This window comes from Brachionichthys hirsutus, unplaced genomic scaffold (genome assembly GCF_040956055.1).
Source record: "Brachionichthys hirsutus isolate HB-005 unplaced genomic scaffold, CSIRO-AGI_Bhir_v1 contig_887, whole genome shotgun sequence".
Classification (NCBI taxonomy): Eukaryota; Metazoa; Chordata; class Actinopteri; order Lophiiformes; family Brachionichthyidae; genus Brachionichthys; species Brachionichthys hirsutus.
In genome coordinates, this window is record NW_027180353.1 from 213,744 (window position 1) to 234,695 (window position 20,952).

The 20,952-nt window shown below is 42.7% G+C and overlaps 1 protein-coding gene across 1 annotated transcript; it reads left to right on the forward strand.

The window, feature by feature from the left end:
- Nucleotides 1–16,238: 16,238 nt before the first annotated feature.
- On the forward strand, nucleotides 16,239–18,628 carry LOC137913948 (E3 ubiquitin-protein ligase TRIM35-like). Its single transcript, XM_068757569.1, has 6 exons — nucleotides 16,239–16,297; nucleotides 16,376–16,806; nucleotides 16,917–17,012; nucleotides 17,086–17,316; nucleotides 17,443–17,578; nucleotides 17,694–18,628. Exons 2-6 carry the CDS (start codon nucleotides 16,384–16,386, stop codon nucleotides 18,230–18,232), a joined length of 1,425 nt encoding a protein of 474 aa, XP_068613670.1. The 5' UTR covers nucleotides 16,239–16,297; nucleotides 16,376–16,383; the 3' UTR covers nucleotides 18,233–18,628.
- The last annotated feature ends 2,324 nt before the right edge of the window (nucleotides 18,629–20,952 follow it).

A 20,952-nucleotide genomic window follows, 5' to 3' on the forward strand; every position in this document is an offset into this window, starting at 1 on the left:
CCCCAAAAAAAATTCTTTCATGAGGACCACACCGTGTGTCGATTCTAAAGAAATGAAGCGGACACCTCATTTTGAGGAAGAATGAGCCGGAGGAGGCTTTTTGTCCACAGCAGGGATGCCCATAAGACATAGAGGAACTCTGTTTAGTCAGAGATGGGTTGCTATACCAATGTCGAGGGAAGCCATGGCAACGCAAGCAGAAGGTCTGCCGGGCCACATAGCGTTGACACAATGCGGCTGCTTGCGGGGGGGTTTGTCATTCCAGTCAGGCCTGACTCAAATTGCGACATCTTGGGCAAACGTGACTCACTTCAATCAGCACATATGCACAGGCCTACCGTACTTATATTGGGCTCGCGTAACTGCGACAGATAGCGGCGCTACACAAGACATATGGATGTTTGAAGTCTAATCACAGAGGGGACGGCCCTCTTAATGATCCAACGCCCATGGCTTCTGGATTATTGGGATTTTCCAGTTGCTTATCTAATATGTCTGTAAACCAATTTTTTTTTCATCCGTGGTTGTAGAACTCAACATTTTGAAGCCTAATGGGGTGTTGTGTTTTCATATGTTTATTATCTCTCATCAACAACCTCGGGGAAAAATCTGCTTAAATTTGGAAGAGCAAAAAAAAAAAAAAATAGATTATAACCGTGTCCACAGATGCATTCCGATGAAATAAAGTGAAGTTATGTTACCAAATAACAGGAAGAAGCACAACAACACCATATTGTTTTGATAGCTGGAGATAGTTGAACTTTTTGTTTTGTTTTTCAGCTTTCCAAAGGCTTTTCTTATGGACAGATTTTTAACAAAGTGAAACAACGGGGGGATAATATTGACGGCTGAAGTAATCATATAAGTCTCACCTCAATATAAACGCAGATGCACGAGGAAACCTTCCTCTCATCTGAGTCAATTCAGCACAGAGCACAATTCAATGTGCAAAGCTTTCTGACGTATCCCACTGCTGTGCCTCGGAAAGGGTCCGCTCAGAGGGCAAAAGAAATCCACTTACTTTATTTTGGAGGTCTGGTAGTTGTATATCAGAGCTTGGAGAAGTTTCTCTCGACTCTTTTCATCTGCACCTCTACCCTGCTGCCCTGCCTTTCCAATACTATTTCTCTTTGAGGGCTGAGCATACGATAGCTGTGTTGCGTTTTTTTTTTGGTTTTGCATGTGTTGCATTGGTTGAGGGGAGGGTAGTGGGTTGGGTGTTGAATGCCGGGTTTCCTGACTCGTGATCAGGAGCTCATTACCCGCAAGGTCACTCCAGGGACGCCCTTGCCTGGCACTCCCTGAGACACCAGAGAGAAGATGTGAGATGGACGATGAGACTGCGAGAGAAAGAGAGAGCGCGGATCAGAGCAAAGTGCCTGGGAAATCCATGGGGATAAGGAGGAAGAGCTGTGGGAGAAGAGAGAGCCACAAATACATGTAAACAATAAGGAGAGGGGTGGGGTGGGGGGGGGGGGGGGCTGTGAAAGACATTGATCCAAATACAAACAGAGAGGCAGATATTCAGGAGCGCAACAACAAAATATGGCTTTAGAAGGCTTAGATTAGCCGACAGAATGAGCAAACCGGGAACAGCAGCCCAATCCAACCACACTCACACACAGTTCTATCAAATATCGTGTTGACCTATGGAAAAGTGAGCCTGACCACAACGATCAATAAACTATTGACAAACCCCAGCTGGGCACTGGATCTATTTTCCAGCCTTCGAAATGGTTCAGCATTGCATGGCATCTGATCATGCTGCTGTTTTACTGGGACTGTTTCACATGCAAAATAGTGCACCGAATGAATCAACAGGCAAAAAAATAATTAATAAAAAAGGCAGCGAAGCTTAAAATTCACACACCGACAACAATGGTTTAATGACCACAATAGTTTAATGACCACAATTAGGCTTTTTTTAATTGTCACATTTTAATTTAGATAATTAAACCGGAGACTTAATAGTGCGCCTATGTGCCAGGTAATCTGCTCCTTGTTTGCTGGCCAGATATGATTTTAGGAGGTGTGCGGTAATAACCGCTGGATGCTCTCAGGGTGTTTGGAAGAGCAGATGGCTGGAGGTGACCCGATGGAGCGGCCCGGAACTCTGCTGCAGCTGGACAGGTCAGGATTGACAGATTACAACGCACATGATCAATAAAGAGTGCCATTAGTTCTGTCCTCGAAGCTGTGTGGGCAACTCTGATATCCCGCCTGCTTTTGTAATCTCTGTCTGTAGTGTTCACACAGGGGAATTGCCTTATATTTCAACTTGGATAGTTGTCGTCCCCGGCTTGGGTTATTGATTGGGCGCCTGACACATATTCACTCTGTCCTAGAATAAAAAAATATCCAACAGTGCCAAAAGAGCAGGTTTTTTTTGGCTCATTATAAAATCACTCTTCTTTGTTGTCAACGCCTGTGTCTGAGGTGCCATTCAACAAATATGAATTCAGAGACAGGCATATTAGCATCAATGATGCCGTATGGTCGATATTCAACAATCGCTTCTTACATAACTGTTTTTCCAGCGAGAAAAGTCGAGTCTCAACTCAAGTCTTTGCACAGAATTCAATTTGTCAATTTCAAAAGCTGAATTAAAAGTTAATGAAATATTATTTCCATAAAAGTGAATTTAGTAAGCGTTGTGGAGCTGTTAGCATCAGCCTGCAACACTGGACCTTCTCCAGAGTCTAGTCAGACCCCCCGGCCCACCTTGGAGCAGATGAGATATCGCATTGCCAACGTGTCAAAAGTTTGTGTATTACAAGTCTCAACTCAAGCATGGCAAAGTTTTATTCGTAAAATCTAAAGTATGTGTCTTGGGGTTTCCGCTGCTGTAGCCTCCACACGGGTTTGAAGTCGAGTTTCTGTCCAGCGCTCACAACACTGGCGAGGGAAGTACTGGTGCTGCTGATGAAAACCCAACAAAACAATGGCTACCTATTGTTGCAAAGACATTAACAGACATAAAAAATGACCGTTGAATTAGTGAAGCTTTCTTCATTCCTGAGTTTGTCCCAGTTGGATCGGAATGTTTTAAGAAATACTACCAACCAAAGCGTCAATGCGCGAGTTAAATATTCAAGATGTGCGAGGACCGTCTCTCGCATTTTTCTGAATTTTTTGTGTTATTATTTTTTATTTATTCTTTCTTGGTTTCATCTTAACAATATTGGAGTCTTTAATATTTCTACTTTGACCACAAGTCTTGAGGGGCGTCTCGCGGCGGTTCAGGCCAATGCCCAGATTTTCCGATGAAAGTCTAAAACTGATTTTCACGATTGCCCTTGCTCCATCGCAGGTATTAAAACTTCTGAAACTTAACTTGATCTTTTAACATTGAAAATCCCCTTGAATGAATACTTGTTTTTTAAATTCTCAGACAAATACCAAGGATAATGGATGCATTAATCAGGAGCCTTTAAGCCGTGTTTCATGGAGAAACGGCATCAAAAAGCAAGCCTCTCCAAATAGCAGACAAAAGTCTTGTTAGTGTCCATTTTTCCAATCACAGTGTACATTACTGCGTTGTGTTTGCCTTCTTCTAATTACCCTTCCCTGCAGCCCCAGCATTCAGTTCATTCATCACTCAACCCACGGCTGTTGAGCTCGAGCTGCGCCTGCGACAAACCCGAGCACAACATGTTGTTAGGCATCATGTTGCACTTTTGGGGATTTCAGCTTCAGCTCCATCGATGTCTAGTAATTAGTGTGACTCATATACCTTGTGTTGATCACAATATACCGTTTCACTGCTGTCTCATATTCCAATCATTAATAATACATTTCATCCATTTCCACCCCTTCAGCTCTCTCCTTGTGTATGCGTGTGTGTGTGCGTGCATGCGTTTGATCTGCTTTAGAGGCATTCACAAAGAGTTTTTCCAATTCGTATCGTTTCCCACATTTGATTGAATCAGATATGACAAACGATGGAATGATGATGTGAAATGATCCCTGGTGCTCCAAGATTGGTTTTTCTCTTGTGCAGAAATCACAAAACTCAGTCAAACTGATTAAGGGGTTTGAGTGAAACACGAGCTTTACATTAACTCAAAATTCTCATTATTTTTTTGCCCATGCCTTACCGCCTGCTGTCACTCTGAGCAACAGCAGACCTTGTGGGGTGTATGTGCGTGTGTGTGGGGGGGGGTCCCGTTAAGCCCCACTAACCCTGCAGAGCATGTCCACCGGCAGCCCAATAAGAAGACAGCGGTGACTGGGCCTGTCTGCAGCGAAAGTCTGATGAAACCGAACGAAATTAGCCTGTCAAGACGGCCATAGCATCTTTTTTTTTTTTGAAACCACAGCTCCAGCAGCTCCGCCTCTCCAAACCATCGTTCCCCTACGAGAGACGCCTCAACGTATCCCCACAGATGAGGAAGACAGGAGTCATTTTGCTGCACCTTTTATCAAAAGCCAGTATTCTACGGAGCCCCTTAGGGGACACAAAATAATACATTTAAATCCAGAGAAACTTACTCGGAATCCTGACCTAGTTTGTCGGGACCCCGTAATACTTTTTCAGAATTCCGACTTTCTAAGTCGGGATCCCGAGTTAAATTGGTGATTTTTGTTGTTGTTAGCAATTATTCTGTGTTAACTATTTGTTTACTTCAGGGTGACAATTGAGATTTTGAGATCCCGACAAACTAGGTCAGGATTTCGAGTAAATTTCTCTGGATTTTTAATTTTGTTTTTCCTCCTCCTCATTTCTTTTTTCTCCTCATGTCTCCCCCCCAAGGGGCTCCAGTAGTATTCAATTTGTGTAACATGTCTAAGACCAAATGGAGATTAAATTTAAGGCTTTACAGAAGGGAACAGAAATCCTCACAAATCACACACACAGTTAAGATGTAAGATAATGTTACACAGCACTTAAACCCCATAAATACAAATCACAAGGACAAAAAGTTCACTGTGTGAATCAGGGAATACAGTATGCTGAAACACACACACACGCACATACATGCACACACACCATCTGTGGGGCCCTGACCTCCATTTAAATCTGTGCTCAGGTAAACACTGTGCCCAGCTGTCAACAGGACACTGAATGACAGTCAAGTTGACAATCCTGTTTATGATAGAAAGCCTTTATTGTCATTGCATAGTGGATATACAACACCCTACATGACTGTCACATTCCATAAACATCGGTCAATAATCACCTGAGATAGAGGAACAAATTCTGAAGCTGCATTGACTGCAATGTGAACAAAAATGTCATCCAAGTTACTCAGAATCCAGGATCTGTCCTGAATCATCACCAGAAGGTTATAAATTATTCTTGGTTTCTTGATACACCAACAACGAAAAGTAAAAGTGAATCGGAGTTGTAACTGATTTTTTCATCCGTAGATGAGGTTTTCAATGTTAAAATGTAAGATTGTCTTTCCCTGATTTAAGCCTAGATGTAATCCAGATTAAATGTGATGGTGAGATAGAGGTCCCCACTCTACGTGTGAAATTCCTGAAACATTGGTCAATAATCAACAGATATTGAGGAAGAAATTCTGAAGCTCCATTGACTGAAATGTAACAATAAGAATCCAGAAGCTCTTCTGGATCATCAACAAAATCTGAATCCGTTCTCAGTAACAATCCCAACATTTCCTCAAAATCCAGCTGTAACTGTTTTAGTTTTGGTGAAAACACGACCACCTTAGTGGAGGTAAAAAAGCACAGAGGCGAAAGCATCATCTGTCAAAGGTCGGCCAGGTTGAGCAGAGCATTTATAGACGGGCTGATTTGAGAGGTGATGATGGGGATGGGGATCAGGTGTGTCTCGTTTGGCACACGACGACGAAAGAAAAAGACAGGAATTCACAAAAATAAACCAGTCAATTTAAGCACCAAGACAACACAACCAAGGCAGACATGCTTGACTTGTGTGTCTATTCCTCTGCATTTAAGGCAGTCAATATAATCCGTTTTTACTTCATTTATCACCATCTATGTTTGTTTGGAAGAACAATAATACTCGAAAAGCACCTCTCTTCCGGATTATTCCCAAATTAAAATAATGGCCAGGACCCCCCCCCCCCCCCCTTCTTAACCTCAACGGGTTATTTTCCTGGTTAAATAAAGGTTGAATAAAAAAAAGTTGTTGGATTGAAAGCCAAAACAATGAGCTAAAAGAATCCCAATCCCAATCTGAAGGTGAGGGAACAAATGGTTTCCTGTCGGTTTTTATCTGTTCAGCATGAGACAATGATCGGCATCTCATTATGCTCATTTAATGTCACATGAAGTTTAGTTTCACTAATAGAGCATAAGACCTTGTTTGAATATGAATGTTTATCTAGTAAAAGTAAAGATTTTTTTTTATTTGGTGCTAAATGGTGCAAAAATGGTGCAAAAATATGAAGGTTTACCCCGATTGCTTCTGGGACTCGAGATGCATTTGATATTCAGGCCTTAATACCGTAATGAATCTCCATTTAAAATCTATTTTGTTGCTAATTAGTCATCATGAAACTCTTGCGTCAGCAGAGTAATGGAGAAAGTTTATTGATTAGGAAGATAATCTGACTTTTTTTTGTCATGTGGTTCCCTCTCACTGGAATCCTGGGATCTCCTGGGATCTCAAATTTTCAGTTCCTCTTGGACTGAGCTACCGACAGTCATACAAAATGAAAATCTGATGCAGTGCAGGCTTCGTCTCGCTGTGCACGATGCTTTAGGACTGTTCGGCTGAATTTTAATGCACTTCAGCGGCACTCGTGTATATCCCGATCAGCGAAAGCCCCTGTCGTGCTCGTCCTGTTTGAACACGGCACAACTTAAATTATGACTGACAATTAATCTGAAGGAGCCGACACACTCCAGCATGGTGGTCAGTGGGGCATGACGGCGCTGGGTAAAAAAACAGCTCTCACCCTATTCGTCTACTCGCAACAGTCTGACCCTGTCACCCAGCATTTATCTGCCCCCCCCCCCCCCCAGAAAACCCATTAATCTCTACTGACTTAATTCTGTGTTTTGCATATGGCCGGTGTATGTTCTTATTAATGGATTTTGCAATCTTGTTGTATGGAGCAGAAGCAAGATTATGAACTATATAAATGGAAAAGAAATATAAAATGTACGTGGTCCTCCTTGTACTTATTTGATGGCGAGCGCTGCATATAATCAAGATTGAGATCTGGTAAGGGAGATGATGACAGGACGTGAAAATGTCTGGAAGTTTCCAGTAAGTCATAGTTCAAACAAAAACGATTAACTTGGGAAAGACACTGAAAGGCACTGGCTGAAGCGGAGCGGCGCTCAATCAGGCCGATTATTCCGTTGCAAACTTGAGCCGTGCTTTACTTCTAACTCTGTTCTGTCGCTCACACGCCGGGCATTTCCTGTGTGTATTGTTTTGGGCCGTCGGTTCACCTCCTATCAGCTGCTCTCATCGTCTATCTTGTTGCCATAGGATTGCTTTAATGTCTCCAGTCCATCCATGCGGCTGTTATGCGTGACCTTCTTTTTCCAAACGGCACCTTCAATCCATTTCCTCAGCCTCTTCGCTCTCATCAGTCTCAGCGGAGTCATTAGCCACCACCACCACTTGGAAGATAGGGTATTTTTGGGGGGATGGTGAGTACTGTCATTTTTTTTTTTTATTCATAATTTTTTTTTTTATTCATAAATATAACAAATATGAATTGGTGGAGGAGGAACACAAAAACGTCTGTCACGTCAAATGGTTTCATTTTCATTTTGGCCTCTCGTGGTAAACGACTGGATTCAAAGCTGCAATATGAGACGGTGAAATATCAAAAGGGATTGTCCAGTGTCTGCCTTGAAGAACATTTCGATCAATATCAGTAGTTGGACTGTAACTACTCTTAAAATACAAAGACAATCTCAATCTCAAAGACAAGTCAGCACAGGAAGAAGGTCCTGGGTTGAAGATAAAAGCATATCTACCCGACTCCGTGAGAGTAACTTTGTGTCATCATCAAAACAACAACCAGAGCTCTGTACGTGTGCTCGGAGCATCTCTGTGATCCCAGCAGTCACCTTTAACAACAGGATTAGTGCCAAGCTGAGCGACAAAAAAAAAAAGGCAAGTGAGGGGGAGGATAAAAACTGCCTGAGATTGCTGCTATCACTGATGAAGCATGAACCCCCCCAAGGGAGCATTTGTCTTTCTACTTGACTTGTACTCTGTCATCTAGTCGGCCGCCAGTGGGTTGGAGGCTGTTTGTTTGGTACTGTTCAGCCCTTTTATCTCCTGATTGAGAGAACGATGGAAGGGAAATAGGTCTGTGACCAAGTTGGGGGGGGGGGGGGGGGGTGCTGTAGGAAACTAGGTATTGGCGTGAAGATATGTATTGTACTCCCAATGCCTCCTTTTTGTGACTCTTGTCTGAGGATGGGGGTTACTTCCCTGGACACAGATGTAAGCCTCTGTTTCCATGCGATGCTCGAACTAACCTCCTCCCCTCGGCATGCCTTACAAAAGATGGCCAACCCGTGCTGCGCCAGATGAAGATAGAAGCATCGCTGCTCGGCTCATCCTGTGATCCCAATCAATGAGAACAGAAATCACCGCTGGCAGCCTCACCGCAAGACTGAGGAGCGAGGTTGAGCCCACAGCTGCAATTCAACCTGGCCCAGTCTGAAGAGATATAGCAAGACAAAGTAAAGTGTTTTGATTAGCACATCAGCTTAGCGGCCGCCGGTCCGGCCCTTTGCAGGTGCTCACTGTAAAGTAAACCAAAACCCCAACACAGCTCGGACCATCTGCAATCGGTCCTGTGCAGACCGCAGGTCTTTGGGCTCTGCCCATGTAGCTTGGGATTCATAATCATCACATTGGAGCACATTATCGAAAACAAAATTAGCAGGGGATTGTAGCCTGCCATCGCTCTTTTAATTAAACAGAGGATCTTCACCAGCATTACTGCAAGAATTTGATTTGAAGTCAATTCATTTTATTTGGCCTTAAAAAAAAAGAAAAGACAAAAAATCCGCCTTCTTGATTAACTTGTCTCTCGTGTCGGTAAATAAGAGACAAATTCATGACCGTGCAAGAAGGCGTTGTGGGGAAGCAGCAGCTGGACCGAAACATCGGCATCTAGCTCAGATTACAGACAAGATGCGACTTAAAGAGGGACTTTACTTTTGTCTCAATCCTGTTGGTTCCTTTTAATTAACATCAATTTTTAATGCATGGCAGCGGACATCCTTTCAGAGTTAAACCCAAAGGATTAAGGTAAGGTTACTTTATTTGTACCCGAAGGTAGAATTGGTTCACAGCAGTTACACTTCAACTGTAGTCTGCTGCTGGTTGCACGTTGCCCAGGCACATGCGCCTGGGCAACGTGGGTGAAGTGTCTTGCCCAAGGACACAACGACAGCGTACACGCGTGCCTGAGCCGGGGATCTAACCTCTAACCTCTCGATCACAGGACTACCCTCTCAACCACTGTGCCACGTCACCGGATCGGCATCGCAGCGCCTCGCTGATGAGTTTTCATCCATCACTAAGGAAGTGCTCGTGCTGTGTTCTCGTGAGTGAACTTTTAATGCAGCACATTACAATGCAGCCTCCCCCAACGGTTTCCATTATTGTAATTAGACAAGTGGATTTGCAAATTTAACTGCAAAGGTTAGATTTCAGATGCTTTTAAATGCCATCAAAAGTTTTATTTCCAGATAATCTTTTTTAATTATTATTCAATCAGGCTTCATGAATATTGGATAAAAAAAAAAAAACATTAAACATATTTTGAACTTTTGCCATTCACAAGTTACCTTTTCACCTGCTGGGTCGATCTGGAAAAATCACCCAGGCGAAGCGGCCGCAGCAATACCTGTTTCATTTGCCTTTTATTCAGGTCAATTTCAGTCAAGCAGACGGCGCAAAAGCGCCAGCCACATCGACGTCTGCGTTCGCCTCTCCCAGCATCCAGATGAGACCGGGCCTTGTCCGAGAGGAGCTCTGTGATTTCCACTTAATGAGGTTGAGAATATCTCTAATCCAGGCAGGTAAACGCCAGACTGCATTGACCTTTAACACCCCACAGCCATCATCAGTCACGAGAGCGTGGCATGTTGAGAACAACCGACTGAGATCGCTGGCTGGATCGCTTGCATCACTTAGTGGAGAGAGGATTCACTTTGTCAGCACAGCAGGGACATAAGCTTGCAGTTAATCTCTATGTAGCTTCTGTCTAAACGCTCCAATACAAATACTTAAATCAAGTCTATACGCTTACGTACACCAATGGGTATATAGAGCTGGGAAAGAAAGAATGAAAGGAAGAGAGAATCCTTTTCGTAATCCACTCAATATAAATGTTTCTCAGCCAGTAGCAGAACTATATGGATTTTACTCTTACATCTGAATGTATTTTTGACCTCTTTGTGCATTTATTTAGCAACCTAAACCTTAACCTGTCGATTCTGAAGAGATACTGGCAGCTGTACACAAACGCAAATGCATTAAAGTAAGAAAAGTAAGAAGAAGACGGTATAGAAGGATTTGGACTGTATTAGTAATAAACGTTATTGCACTACATCTCGAAGTGTTTAGAATGAAGAAAACAGACTCACTTAAATAAAAATTGTGTTAAAGCAACATGTAAGAAAAGAGAGAATATTATCTTAAGCATGATAATAATAGCAAAAATTTGATGCGATGCTGGATTGTAAAAAAATTAAAAATAAATCCCAATTGCAAATAAAGTACATCGTGAAACACAATCAAAATGTACACAAATACAAACTCAATTAAATACAAAATGCTAAATAAATAAAACAAATTGGGCAAAATGTTAAAGTTAAAGTTAAAGGTAACATTTAAAACCACCACATAGATTAAGCCCTCCTCCATGATTGGTGATGGTCATGGTCACAAGAGCTGCTGTGAGGGTTCAATAAGGCGTGACCTTCTAGTGAGGGCACGATGTCGTCTGAGAGGGAACACCAGCAAAACAATTATCTCAGCTTGTTCCCCCTCCTGCTCAGGCACAATACATCTTTTTTTTAATATATATATATATATATATTAATGGAAAATACCTGACTGCACGGCCACCGACCCCCCCATGTCCGTGGATCAATCGCTGATCATAGCTCCAGCAGATGTTTAAGCACCCTTTATTGTAAGTCCAGTCCTGTGAGCAACTACAGATGGTTGTCTTAGTTCTGGATTTAATGTCTGCAAAGATGTCGAAGAAATACGTGATGAAGTTTTTTCTGTCGTCAGCAAGGAAGAGATAAACACAACAGGCTTCCTCCGGCTGGATGTGACAGTCATTAGATTCAAGCCATCAGAGAGGTATTAATATTTCAAAATAAAGGAAAGAACACAACAACGACTTCAAACATTGCTCTGACTTGCCCACACTAAACCTGTGATTTTATTTTCTTCCCCAGCTTAAGGATATTCTCATTATGCAGTTGCTATCATCTAATGCACCGAGATGGGGCTTCACTTGAACAGTTTGCCATGTCTCCTCTTCTTGAAAGGTACTGCAGTGATGAAAAGAAAGTCTCTTATCAACTTCTCCGCTCATCCCAGAATCTAAAGTCCCCCTCCCCCTTCTCCTCTTGTGAGCATAATAAAATGTGTCAAGACAAAAAAAATCATTAGGCCTTGTACTTTGACATTTAAATGCAACCGATTCCCAAAGCCAACCAGGGGCATGCCTCTCCTCTTGCAGAAATGTCAGCCTAATAAGATACAAACAGTCACAGTAATCCATTTCATTGCAAATCTTTAAGCATAAGATGCAATCATTGCATTCAGCCCTCCGTATCCCAGCAACGCGTCTCTTCTTCTAGCCTTTACATAAGCGAGTAGCATGGGGACAGACGGCTTCCTGCAATAAATGTCTGCTCATTTCTTCCCAGTGGCCAAAGCAAACAAGAAGCTGGTCGGGGACTAGCACATTTACAAAACTCATTTCCGTGGGTCCTGACCAGCGAATATGTCCGAATCCACCTCTGACATTCACCGCAGGCAAACGTAGCATGATGATGCAACCTTGCTATTGCTGGATGGCTTCTTGCATCTGTGTTGTTTAGAATCATTGGTGTGGCAGCTACCGCTGCAGCCTCTTAGCAAGAAGGGTTGAATCCAGTCTCAGTCATATGCTTACACTAAAATATAAACAGTACACATTTGTGTAGATATTCAGTGTACTTTCATACCTAGACTTCTGCATTTATATTACCATGCAAAACATTATGCAAAGAGCTACATTAAAAATGCTATTTAATGCTTGTCAGTGTTGAAGCATTTATTGAAGCATTTATTTAAACTCAGTAAATGATTAAACACACACACATATATATATATATACACACTAACAGAGGACTCGTAGTGGTCAGTGGGGGATTGTGCAGCTCCATCCACCGATCTATATCATGCTTTCGCCCAAACTTATAGCCATCCAGGACAAGGTATTTGTCTCCCAGATCAGCTCTTAATGTGTGCCGTCACGTGACAGGGGCCCCTCTGGGTGTCATACTGGCAGAGCAAGCACATCCATCTGAGCCCTAAAGAGACCCATGCCTCCCCTCTGTAGATGAATTGCAGGGACACTCCGGCCAATTTGTTTCTGCAGAACAAAACCACATACATGCTTGTTTTTGCTCTGGCCCTTTAAGTGGATTTTGATGCACTAGTTAGGATCCCTGATGCAGGAGATGATGGGACTTAATGGCGTTGTGTGGGCTTCCTAGCTCGATGATGTCTCTTTGACCCTGGATGAGTGAGATCTCTTGTTTCAGCCTGCAGCCGTTTTGATTTGACACATAGATGATGACACTGGATGGAGACACATGCCCCTGCACAGAGATGGTCATTGGAAGGGCGTTCAACAGCTCTGTGGAGTCACCAATTCTGATTTAGATCTGATAGATTGTCGGACTCCCATTAATATTCCTTTTTCAACTGATACGCTAAGGAAAAAAAAAAAACACTTTCATTACCCTTCCTCACATTTACTCACACGCTTTCTACCCTGTTTTTGGTGGAAAAGTGGCAAAAACCAAATTGTCATCACTTTGCTTTGCCGAGCTGGAGCTTAAAGGAAAGCAAGGAAGTCAGGAGGGGAAATGGGTTAGCAAAGAGATGGAGCGAGCAGCTGTGTTGTTGTATATTGCGCTGTCCCCGTCAGCCTGGCCTTATTGAATTGATGCCACTCCTTTAAACTCCGGCGGGTTAGTGTTCTGTGTGCAGTTGTGTGTGTGTGCGTGTGTGTGTGTGTGTGCCTGCATCAAAGAGAATGAGACAGAAAGGGAAATACACATGGACTGTGGTTTTCCCGTGAATCTGGATGACCTGGCGACCTTCCAGGAGCCCAATGCCCGAGACTCTCCAGCTTCCCCACTAAGTTTGAATTTTGCTCCAATACATTCCAGATTCCTGTTTCTGGAAAAAATGTCATTGGCGCTTATAAGTTGGGCCTTGATGTATCCCCACAATGTGCATTTGTGCGTGGGCAAAATGGAAGTGTGCTGTTTTAGACAATCCCTCCCACACACTTTCAAATAAAGCAAAAATAGCTGCGGCAGAAAAGACGCTCTGTGACGAGAGTGTTGAACAAACCCGGTTGAATTATTATTATTTTTATCCAATTTAATGAAGCACTCCAGTTCGCGTATGAAAGAAGAGACCAAATGAAAGTGTCCCCTCACAAAAAGGACGTATAGTATTTCCCTTTGATGGCACAAGAGCGTGAAAGTGATTTGGTTTTGAATTTGAAAAGATCAAATATTGATATGGTGGGAAATCTAATTCAGCTTCCCCATCCCTGTCTCTCTCTGCTTCTTGTCTCTCGGTTACAATTACAATTATAACCAAAATGAAAGATACATCTCATAGAGTCTTCTCCGTGCTGCACACAGCTGCTACCTGGCTTCCTTTTCTTTTCTTTTCTTACTTACTTTCTTTGTGGAAACGCCACAGTAATGGACTATTGCCATTTTTGTCAAATACTTGAAAATAGGCTTGTGTGGCTGTTACGCTTCACCAATAATATACTTTAACGGACATTCTCAGCTGCAACCATTAAGGGTGTTCCTCATTCCAGGCGGGAGGAACTTCTTTCATCAGCAGTCCAGCTGTGTCAAAGTGATGTCAGAGCCGGTGAGACGGGTCCGACACGGTGCTGTCCCTGCTGTGTGTTAATATGCCTGTCCTCATTAGATGGTGAGTGATTGGCACAGGCTTTGCCACCCCCCCTCTCTCTCTCTCCGTTAAGCCCAGATGAAGCTTTTGCGAAAGCTCACGAGGTGCGACCATTAATGAATCACTATTAGCCTGGGTGACACTGGCTGACAACCAATTTACAGGGGGGTGGGGAAAGATAATCTGTAAACAGAGACATCTAAATGCGTGTGAGAGTTTTCTTTATCCTCAGGTATTTTAGAAGCACCTGCCATGGAAGGAGAAGACCATTTATTTCTTATCATGTGATGTTGTTTTGCCTGTCTTAATCTGAGATCATGAAGGAATTTCGCAGGGGAAGTTAAATTCCGATGCCTTCACTGACTTTTCCATAAATGGGCATATACTGACCTCAAGTGGTGTTCAATAGCCACAACAAAACACAAATTCAAAGTTGTTCCCAGATATGCCAGGATGTCAAGAGAATGATTTGAAGCTTTTCAATGAAGCGAGATGCAAACTTGTGGCTGAATCGATCAGGAAACTCCATTTAGACATGTTCTGGGCTCCATCGTCGGTGGCTGTTGTTGAAGCAAAGCCAAAAGACAATGTCCTGTAAGCAACTCTGTCAAATATGTACCTGATATAAGTAGTAGTAGTAGTACCAGTAGCCGTGAAGCACTATGAACGTGATGCATCGGTACAAATCAATCACTTTGAATCTAAAAAATGCTTTGACATCTGAAAGTGAGACGTTAAAGCATGAACAGAGCTATATGGGCCTGCTGAGGCGGAGAGAAGCGCGACTTAAAAACGCTGAGTCATTTCAAGAGGGAAACTCAGGGGTCTTGATTTTCACCCACATACCTGAACCAATGGCTGGATGTCGTTGTTTGCCAATGCTCAATACTGGATAACTTCATCATAATGAGCTGTAATTAACTCATTCAGTGCCAGCTGTTTTCAGAGCAGCCATACGCTGCTCACATTACTGGTACTTCTATCTGCCTCATCCCAAATTAGCTCCTCTGAGAATCAGAATATAAGCAGGCGTACCTTGGCATGCGAGTATAATTCGTTCCTGGACCAAGCTCATAACTCAAATCACTCTTATATCAAATGCATTTTATCCCATATAAAATAACTGGAAATAATTTAATCCATCAAGTGAAACAACCTTGTGTTGTTCATCTTGAAATGAGGATACATCCTTTTTGTTTTACTATATTATTAGCTTTGCAAATTGGTTTCTGCCGTTTTGCTCACTGTTAATTGTGAATATTTTTATTCCACCTAAGTCCTCCTAAGTCCTACATGCCCAACCTTTACATTGTCTTCACGCATCATGACTCACACCACAAATATAGCCTCTGCAAAGACTTATCCAACCTCAACTTGCTAAACAAAAAGCAAGAAGTACTTGTCAAGTCTGGTTAATTGGCTACAATCAAAGTGGCCAAGGAGAGGATGTGGGTGGTTCTGACGAAGCCCCAAGTTAGCTAAATGGAACCGGCACACGGAAGCTCTAAAGTTGTGCATTTATCAAGAAGAGCAGGGCTCTGCAGCAATTCAAAAGAATAGCAGGCAATTACAGGCTTCTGTATTATAAAAAAGGCAATGAAAACAAAAAAATTGCAATTGCTGATATAGAGAGATTTATAGTCGCAGTGATATTATATTCAGAATCAAATCATATGAGCACAAATTGAAATGCAACAGGGATCACTTGATAGCACTCAGAACTATAAAGAGGCAGATCTATTCAGAGAACTGCTTCATGACCGAGAAGGAAGCCACCAGATGGCAACATGGGATGCTGAGAGCTGTTTAGTAACTTAATCCCTTAATCCCCTAATTTAGACCAGTGACTTCTGACATTTCAGTTTATTGGAGGGGTTATTAAGAGCTCTGCAGAAGGGTTCTTAATAAGGCCTCAGGAGCTGCCCTCCTGTAAACCAATCAGTTCATTCAGACTGCAAACAAGATGTGAGGTAAGTTAAGGGTTAAAATGCTCTGGCTCTGAGACCCCGCCTCCTTTGGGTGACTCATAGCAGGAAGCAGGAAGTGCTCACTCCTAGGCCCCGTATGCTTGCGACAGATGTGTGGCTGGGACCTTTTCTCGTGGGAGTGACGTGGCTCGTGTTCCTTGGCTTGCAGAGGTGAACAGAGGTCAGTGCTCGTCGGTGTAAACAAAGCATCTCGCTGTGCAGAGCTTTGCACCTTTGTTTTTGTCCTGCCTTCTTGTAGCCCTCAGAATGGCTGGCAGGCTGTCCCTCCCAGAGGTGGACCTGTCCTGTCCCATATGCTGCGAGATATTCAAGGATCCGGTAGTCCTCAAGTGCAGCCACAGCTTCTGTGGACCCTGCCTGGTGCAGTACTGGGCCCACTCCCATTCCCGGGACTGTCCTCTGTGCAGGCAAAGTTTTTCGGATGACCCCGTGCCCAGCCTCACCCTCAAGAACCTGTGTGAGTCATGGGTGGAGGAAAGCGAGGCGGCGCCGGCGGGGAATGCTGGGGAGCTGTACTGCGATCCGGGGGAGATGTGCTCCCTCCACGGGGAGAAGCTCAAGCTTTTCTGCCTGGTGGACGATGAGCCAATCTGTGTGGTTTGCCACGCCTCCAGGAAGCACAAACAGCACGAGTGCTGTCCTTCCAGCGAGGCTGTCGTTAATGTGAAGGTAAAGAGATGGAAGCCGACGTTTCTTCTTTTCGGATGCAGCGTCCACCTTTTCTTTCTCCGTTTCTTTCCACAGGCTTTGAAATCCATGTTGTGTCATTATCTCCGCAGGAGAAAATGAAGTCGGCTCTCAGCTCGTTGCAAGAAAAGGAGGCTGCTTTTTACAAAGTGAAGATAGACTACGAGGACGCAATGGAATATCTTCAGGTGTAGTATTTCTCAAAAAAAAAAGAAGTTAATTCAGCTCAAGGCCACGCTCAAACGAGTTTTTTTATTCTAGATTCAGGCCCGATTTGTGGAGAGGCGAACCCACGAGGAGTTTGAGAAGCTTCATTCGTTCCTGCGAGCTGAGGAGGAGGCCCAAATGGAGGCGCTGAAGACGGAGGAGGAGCAAAGGCGTTGCGCGATGGCGCGGGAGATTGAAGACGTTAGCAGGGATCTAACATCTGTCTCTGAATCCATCAGGGCTTTGGAGGAAGGGCTTGATCTGAAAGGCATCTCCGTTCTTCATGTGAGTCTGAAGACGGACGCATTCATAAAAAACGGCCTGTTTCATGATTCTTTTGGTGTTTTCCACAGAAAAGCGAAAGTATTTCACCTCCTTGAACTTTTCATCTCTTTGCTTCTTTCAAAGCAGAAGCATAAACTGAGTGACACTAGCTGCACAATCCAAGACCCTGTTATGGCTCCCGGAGCCCTCATCGACGTCTCCAAATATGTGGGCTCTCTGGCCTTCCGTGTGTGGGAGAAGATGCGCAACATCGCCCCATACAGTGAGTGTGTGCTTTCTTCCACCTACGTTTTTATATATTCCTGAGGCGGAGAAAAAAAGGTCGTGATGCCGAATGGACCGCTGCTGACGGCTGGCATTGGTGCCGCTCCTTTCAGCCCCAGTCACCCTGGACCCCAACACCGCCGCCCCGTGGCTCGTCCTGTCAGACGACCTCACCAGCGTCTGCGACAGTGACGAGAGGCAGAAGCTGCCCGATAACCCCGAGAGGTACGACCGCGACGCTGGCGTGCTGGGCTGCGAGGGCTTCACTTCGGGCAAGCACACCTGGGACGTCTGGGTGGGCGAGAACACGGCGTGGGTTGTCGGCGTGGCCAAAGCATCCGTCAAGAGAAAAGAGAAAGTGGCTTCGGTGCAGAAGAATGGCTACCTGTGCGTGTACTTTTACCACAAAATGTACTTTGCCAGCACCTCTCCTCTAATCAGGCTCGGCATGAAGAAGAATCCACAGAAGGTCAGAGTTCAGCTGGATTGCGACAGAGGGAGTGTGTCTTTCTACGATCCGCACGAGAACACGCACATCTACACCTTCAAGCACCCCATCACCGAGAGAGTCTTCCCTTACTTCTGGGTGGGCTGTCAGCAGTGTTCCCTAACGATCAAACCGCTGGAGCTGTCTGTGAAAGCGGTTGAATAGAGTTAGAAGTACATTTGCACTTCGTTTTTAGTTTTCCTCACTGCAAAACAACTTGGGAACATTTCAGTTTGTGAAATTTCAGTTAGGAGTTTTCCTATAACTTATATTTCTTTTCTTTTTTTTCTTTAAAACTAGTAAAGATTTGTTAATTGTTTTTTTCAGATGGCACCTTAAATGGCTTAACATATTTTTCTGGAATGATTTTTGTGTAAATGATGCCTGAGAAAAATAATTATCACTGAAGTTTGATTGAAGTTTGTCAAATGCCTTTGAACTTGTAAGTCAAACTCTTATGTTGTGGATACGTGGCAAACAGTAAATATGCTTTTATGTGCAGTTACTAATCATGTCAGAAAAATTGTGCTCTTAAAATGTTCATTTACAAATAAAAATGTTGCAGCTATCAGCTTTCTGTCCAAAATTCAATACCGAATAGCTCCTTTGGCTGTGAGTTAGACTGTCCTCTCACCTTGGTGTCATGAATAGTAACGTAAATGATTATATATTCATTAACTTGTACACTGAAGAAGAAAAGAGAACAAATACAGAAAACAATTTTCAAACGAGTGTCGAGTGTCTCAGAGTGCTTCAAAATGTCTGGTTTATACACAAAAAGGCAGAACATGATTGAAGATAAAATAAGTAGCTACACAGAGCAATTATTGTAACAAAATAAAATCACATAGGATAGAATATATACAATTAAAAGGAAAGCTTTGCCCTTACAGGCCGTGTCTTAAGGTGTTGATGGAGCCTGGAGTTTATTTCAGATTTCTTTTACTGGTAATAGTATTTTTTTTTTATATGGTACAAAAAGCTTTTAGCATAAAAACACAAGGCAGAATAAAAAAATATATTTTAGTTTGACACTCAAATCCTGCAATCCTGCAACCCTGCCTGGCTGGCTGGCTACGCCAGTACAATTATACCGACTGTTGTGGGCAGTCAGCTGCCTCAGTTTGCCCTCCTAGTTTTCTTAGTGTTATAATCCAAAAGAAAAATCTGTTATAGAATCAAATTCACACAAGACAGACCTTTTCTGAATAACGAACCTTCATCGCGACAATAAAACAAGGCACAACAACATTATAAAAGAATGATCTTAAAACTAAACAAGACCATGTCACAAAGGCAGGATTTCTGTTTCCATTTGCATTTCTTAGTTTATAATTTTCAAATACAGTAACTCTAATATTTGGCCTGAGGGGGGCGCCAGAGGCAAGTCCATGCTTTTATGCAATTCCACTTTTTTAAAAAAGCTTGTTTTAGAGATCCCAGAGCCACAGCCCGTGTGGAAAAAAAAACAGACAAACCCACAAAATATACAAATCAAAAGTGAATAGAAGGCAGGGTTGCAGGGTTGCAGGATTGCAGGGCCGGATGAGGTCTGCCACATGTTCCTCGCCAAAGTCCTGGTGGGGAATGCGAGCCTTGGAAAGCCCTTCTACCACCGCCTCTGAAATCCAAGGCAGGGCAGTGCGTTCGCTATGACACGTGCGTGGACCAACTCACAGAACCCAGCGTGTTTGAAGTACAAAGTCCTGCCCAAAGAGACTGAACTGTGATAGAAAGAGAGGACACCAGTGAAAACATGGGCAGGCAGTTAAGATCTAGTTCAGGCTTTCGCTTTCTAAATGCCTTTATTTTGGTTATTCAAGCAATTTACATTGATGGAAATATTAACTTTTGCTTTTGTTTGTTTTCTGAATGAAATGACATTTGTCATGTTTATGAAAATACACTGTTCACTGAATACATTCATCTCTTACATTTCAACATTAAACATGTTTGATCATTTGTTTTATTTACATCTATTTAAAATACATCCATCTGCCTTATGCCTTTTTAAATTACAGACTGGAATGTGTTCTACATGTGTTTCGTAATTAAAACATACGTTTCTTAAAATTCAGTCTTTTTTTATTGCACACATTTTATAAAGGAATTCATTGCTTTGTTGGACACGCTAAGCTAAGAAAGTTTGTAAAATTTACTTGGGATTAACTGATATCTGAATTTGCCCATTAAGGATTTATGTGCAGGAAAAGCAAGGATAAAATAAAATAAAAGCAGCTTCAATGGGACGTCCCACTGAATCATTAAAGGATCCAGATTAGAGCTAACTAAGGTAACTGTGACCAGTGACAAACACATACTGCATATACAAAAGTCTTGTCCTTCAAATACATACATCCAACTGAAGTACTAACATTCTTTTGTGATTATATTCAATCATGTAAAGCCATATTTGTTCCTAAGTGAGCGAACCAGGTAGTTATATTGATGGTTTGAGGCTTGCTCCATCTCAACAAAACTTGAATCTGGAATAAAAAAAATCCCTTTTATTTCTCATAGTTCATAAATTATGTTTTGAACAACTTCCTTTACTGTGTTGTCTATGTAAACAGAAAATTTAGTTTTAATGCCTAACATAATATTCTTAAAATTCCATTTCAAATCACATTTAGCATTAAATGCTTTATTATAATAGTTTATAATGTTATGTGTTATTGTGTGTGCATGGAGTTACATCTTACCGACGACTGGAACCAGCATATTTCTTGTGCACCATCTACTCAAGAAGCCCTCCTCCATTCACTTTATAAATTATACCGACCGTTGTGGGCAGTCAGCTGCCTCAGTTTGCCCTCTTAGTTTTCTTAGTGTTATAATCCAAAAGAAAAATCTGTTATAGAATCAAATTCACACAAGACAGACCT

Bases quoted from the DNA above. Each gene is read 5' to 3' on its own strand.
- LOC137913948 (XM_068757569.1), top strand. From the start codon at position 16,384: ATGGCTGGCAGGCTGTCCCTCCCAGAGGTGGACCTGTCCTGTCCCATA. The intron at 16,807-16,916 runs GTAAAGAGATGG...TTATCTCCGCAG, and splicing joins AGGCTGTCGTTAATGTGAAG to GAGAAAATGAAGTCGGCTCT. The intron at 17,317-17,442 runs GTGAGTCTGAAG...CTTTCAAAGCAG, and splicing joins AAGGCATCTCCGTTCTTCAT to AAGCATAAACTGAGTGACAC.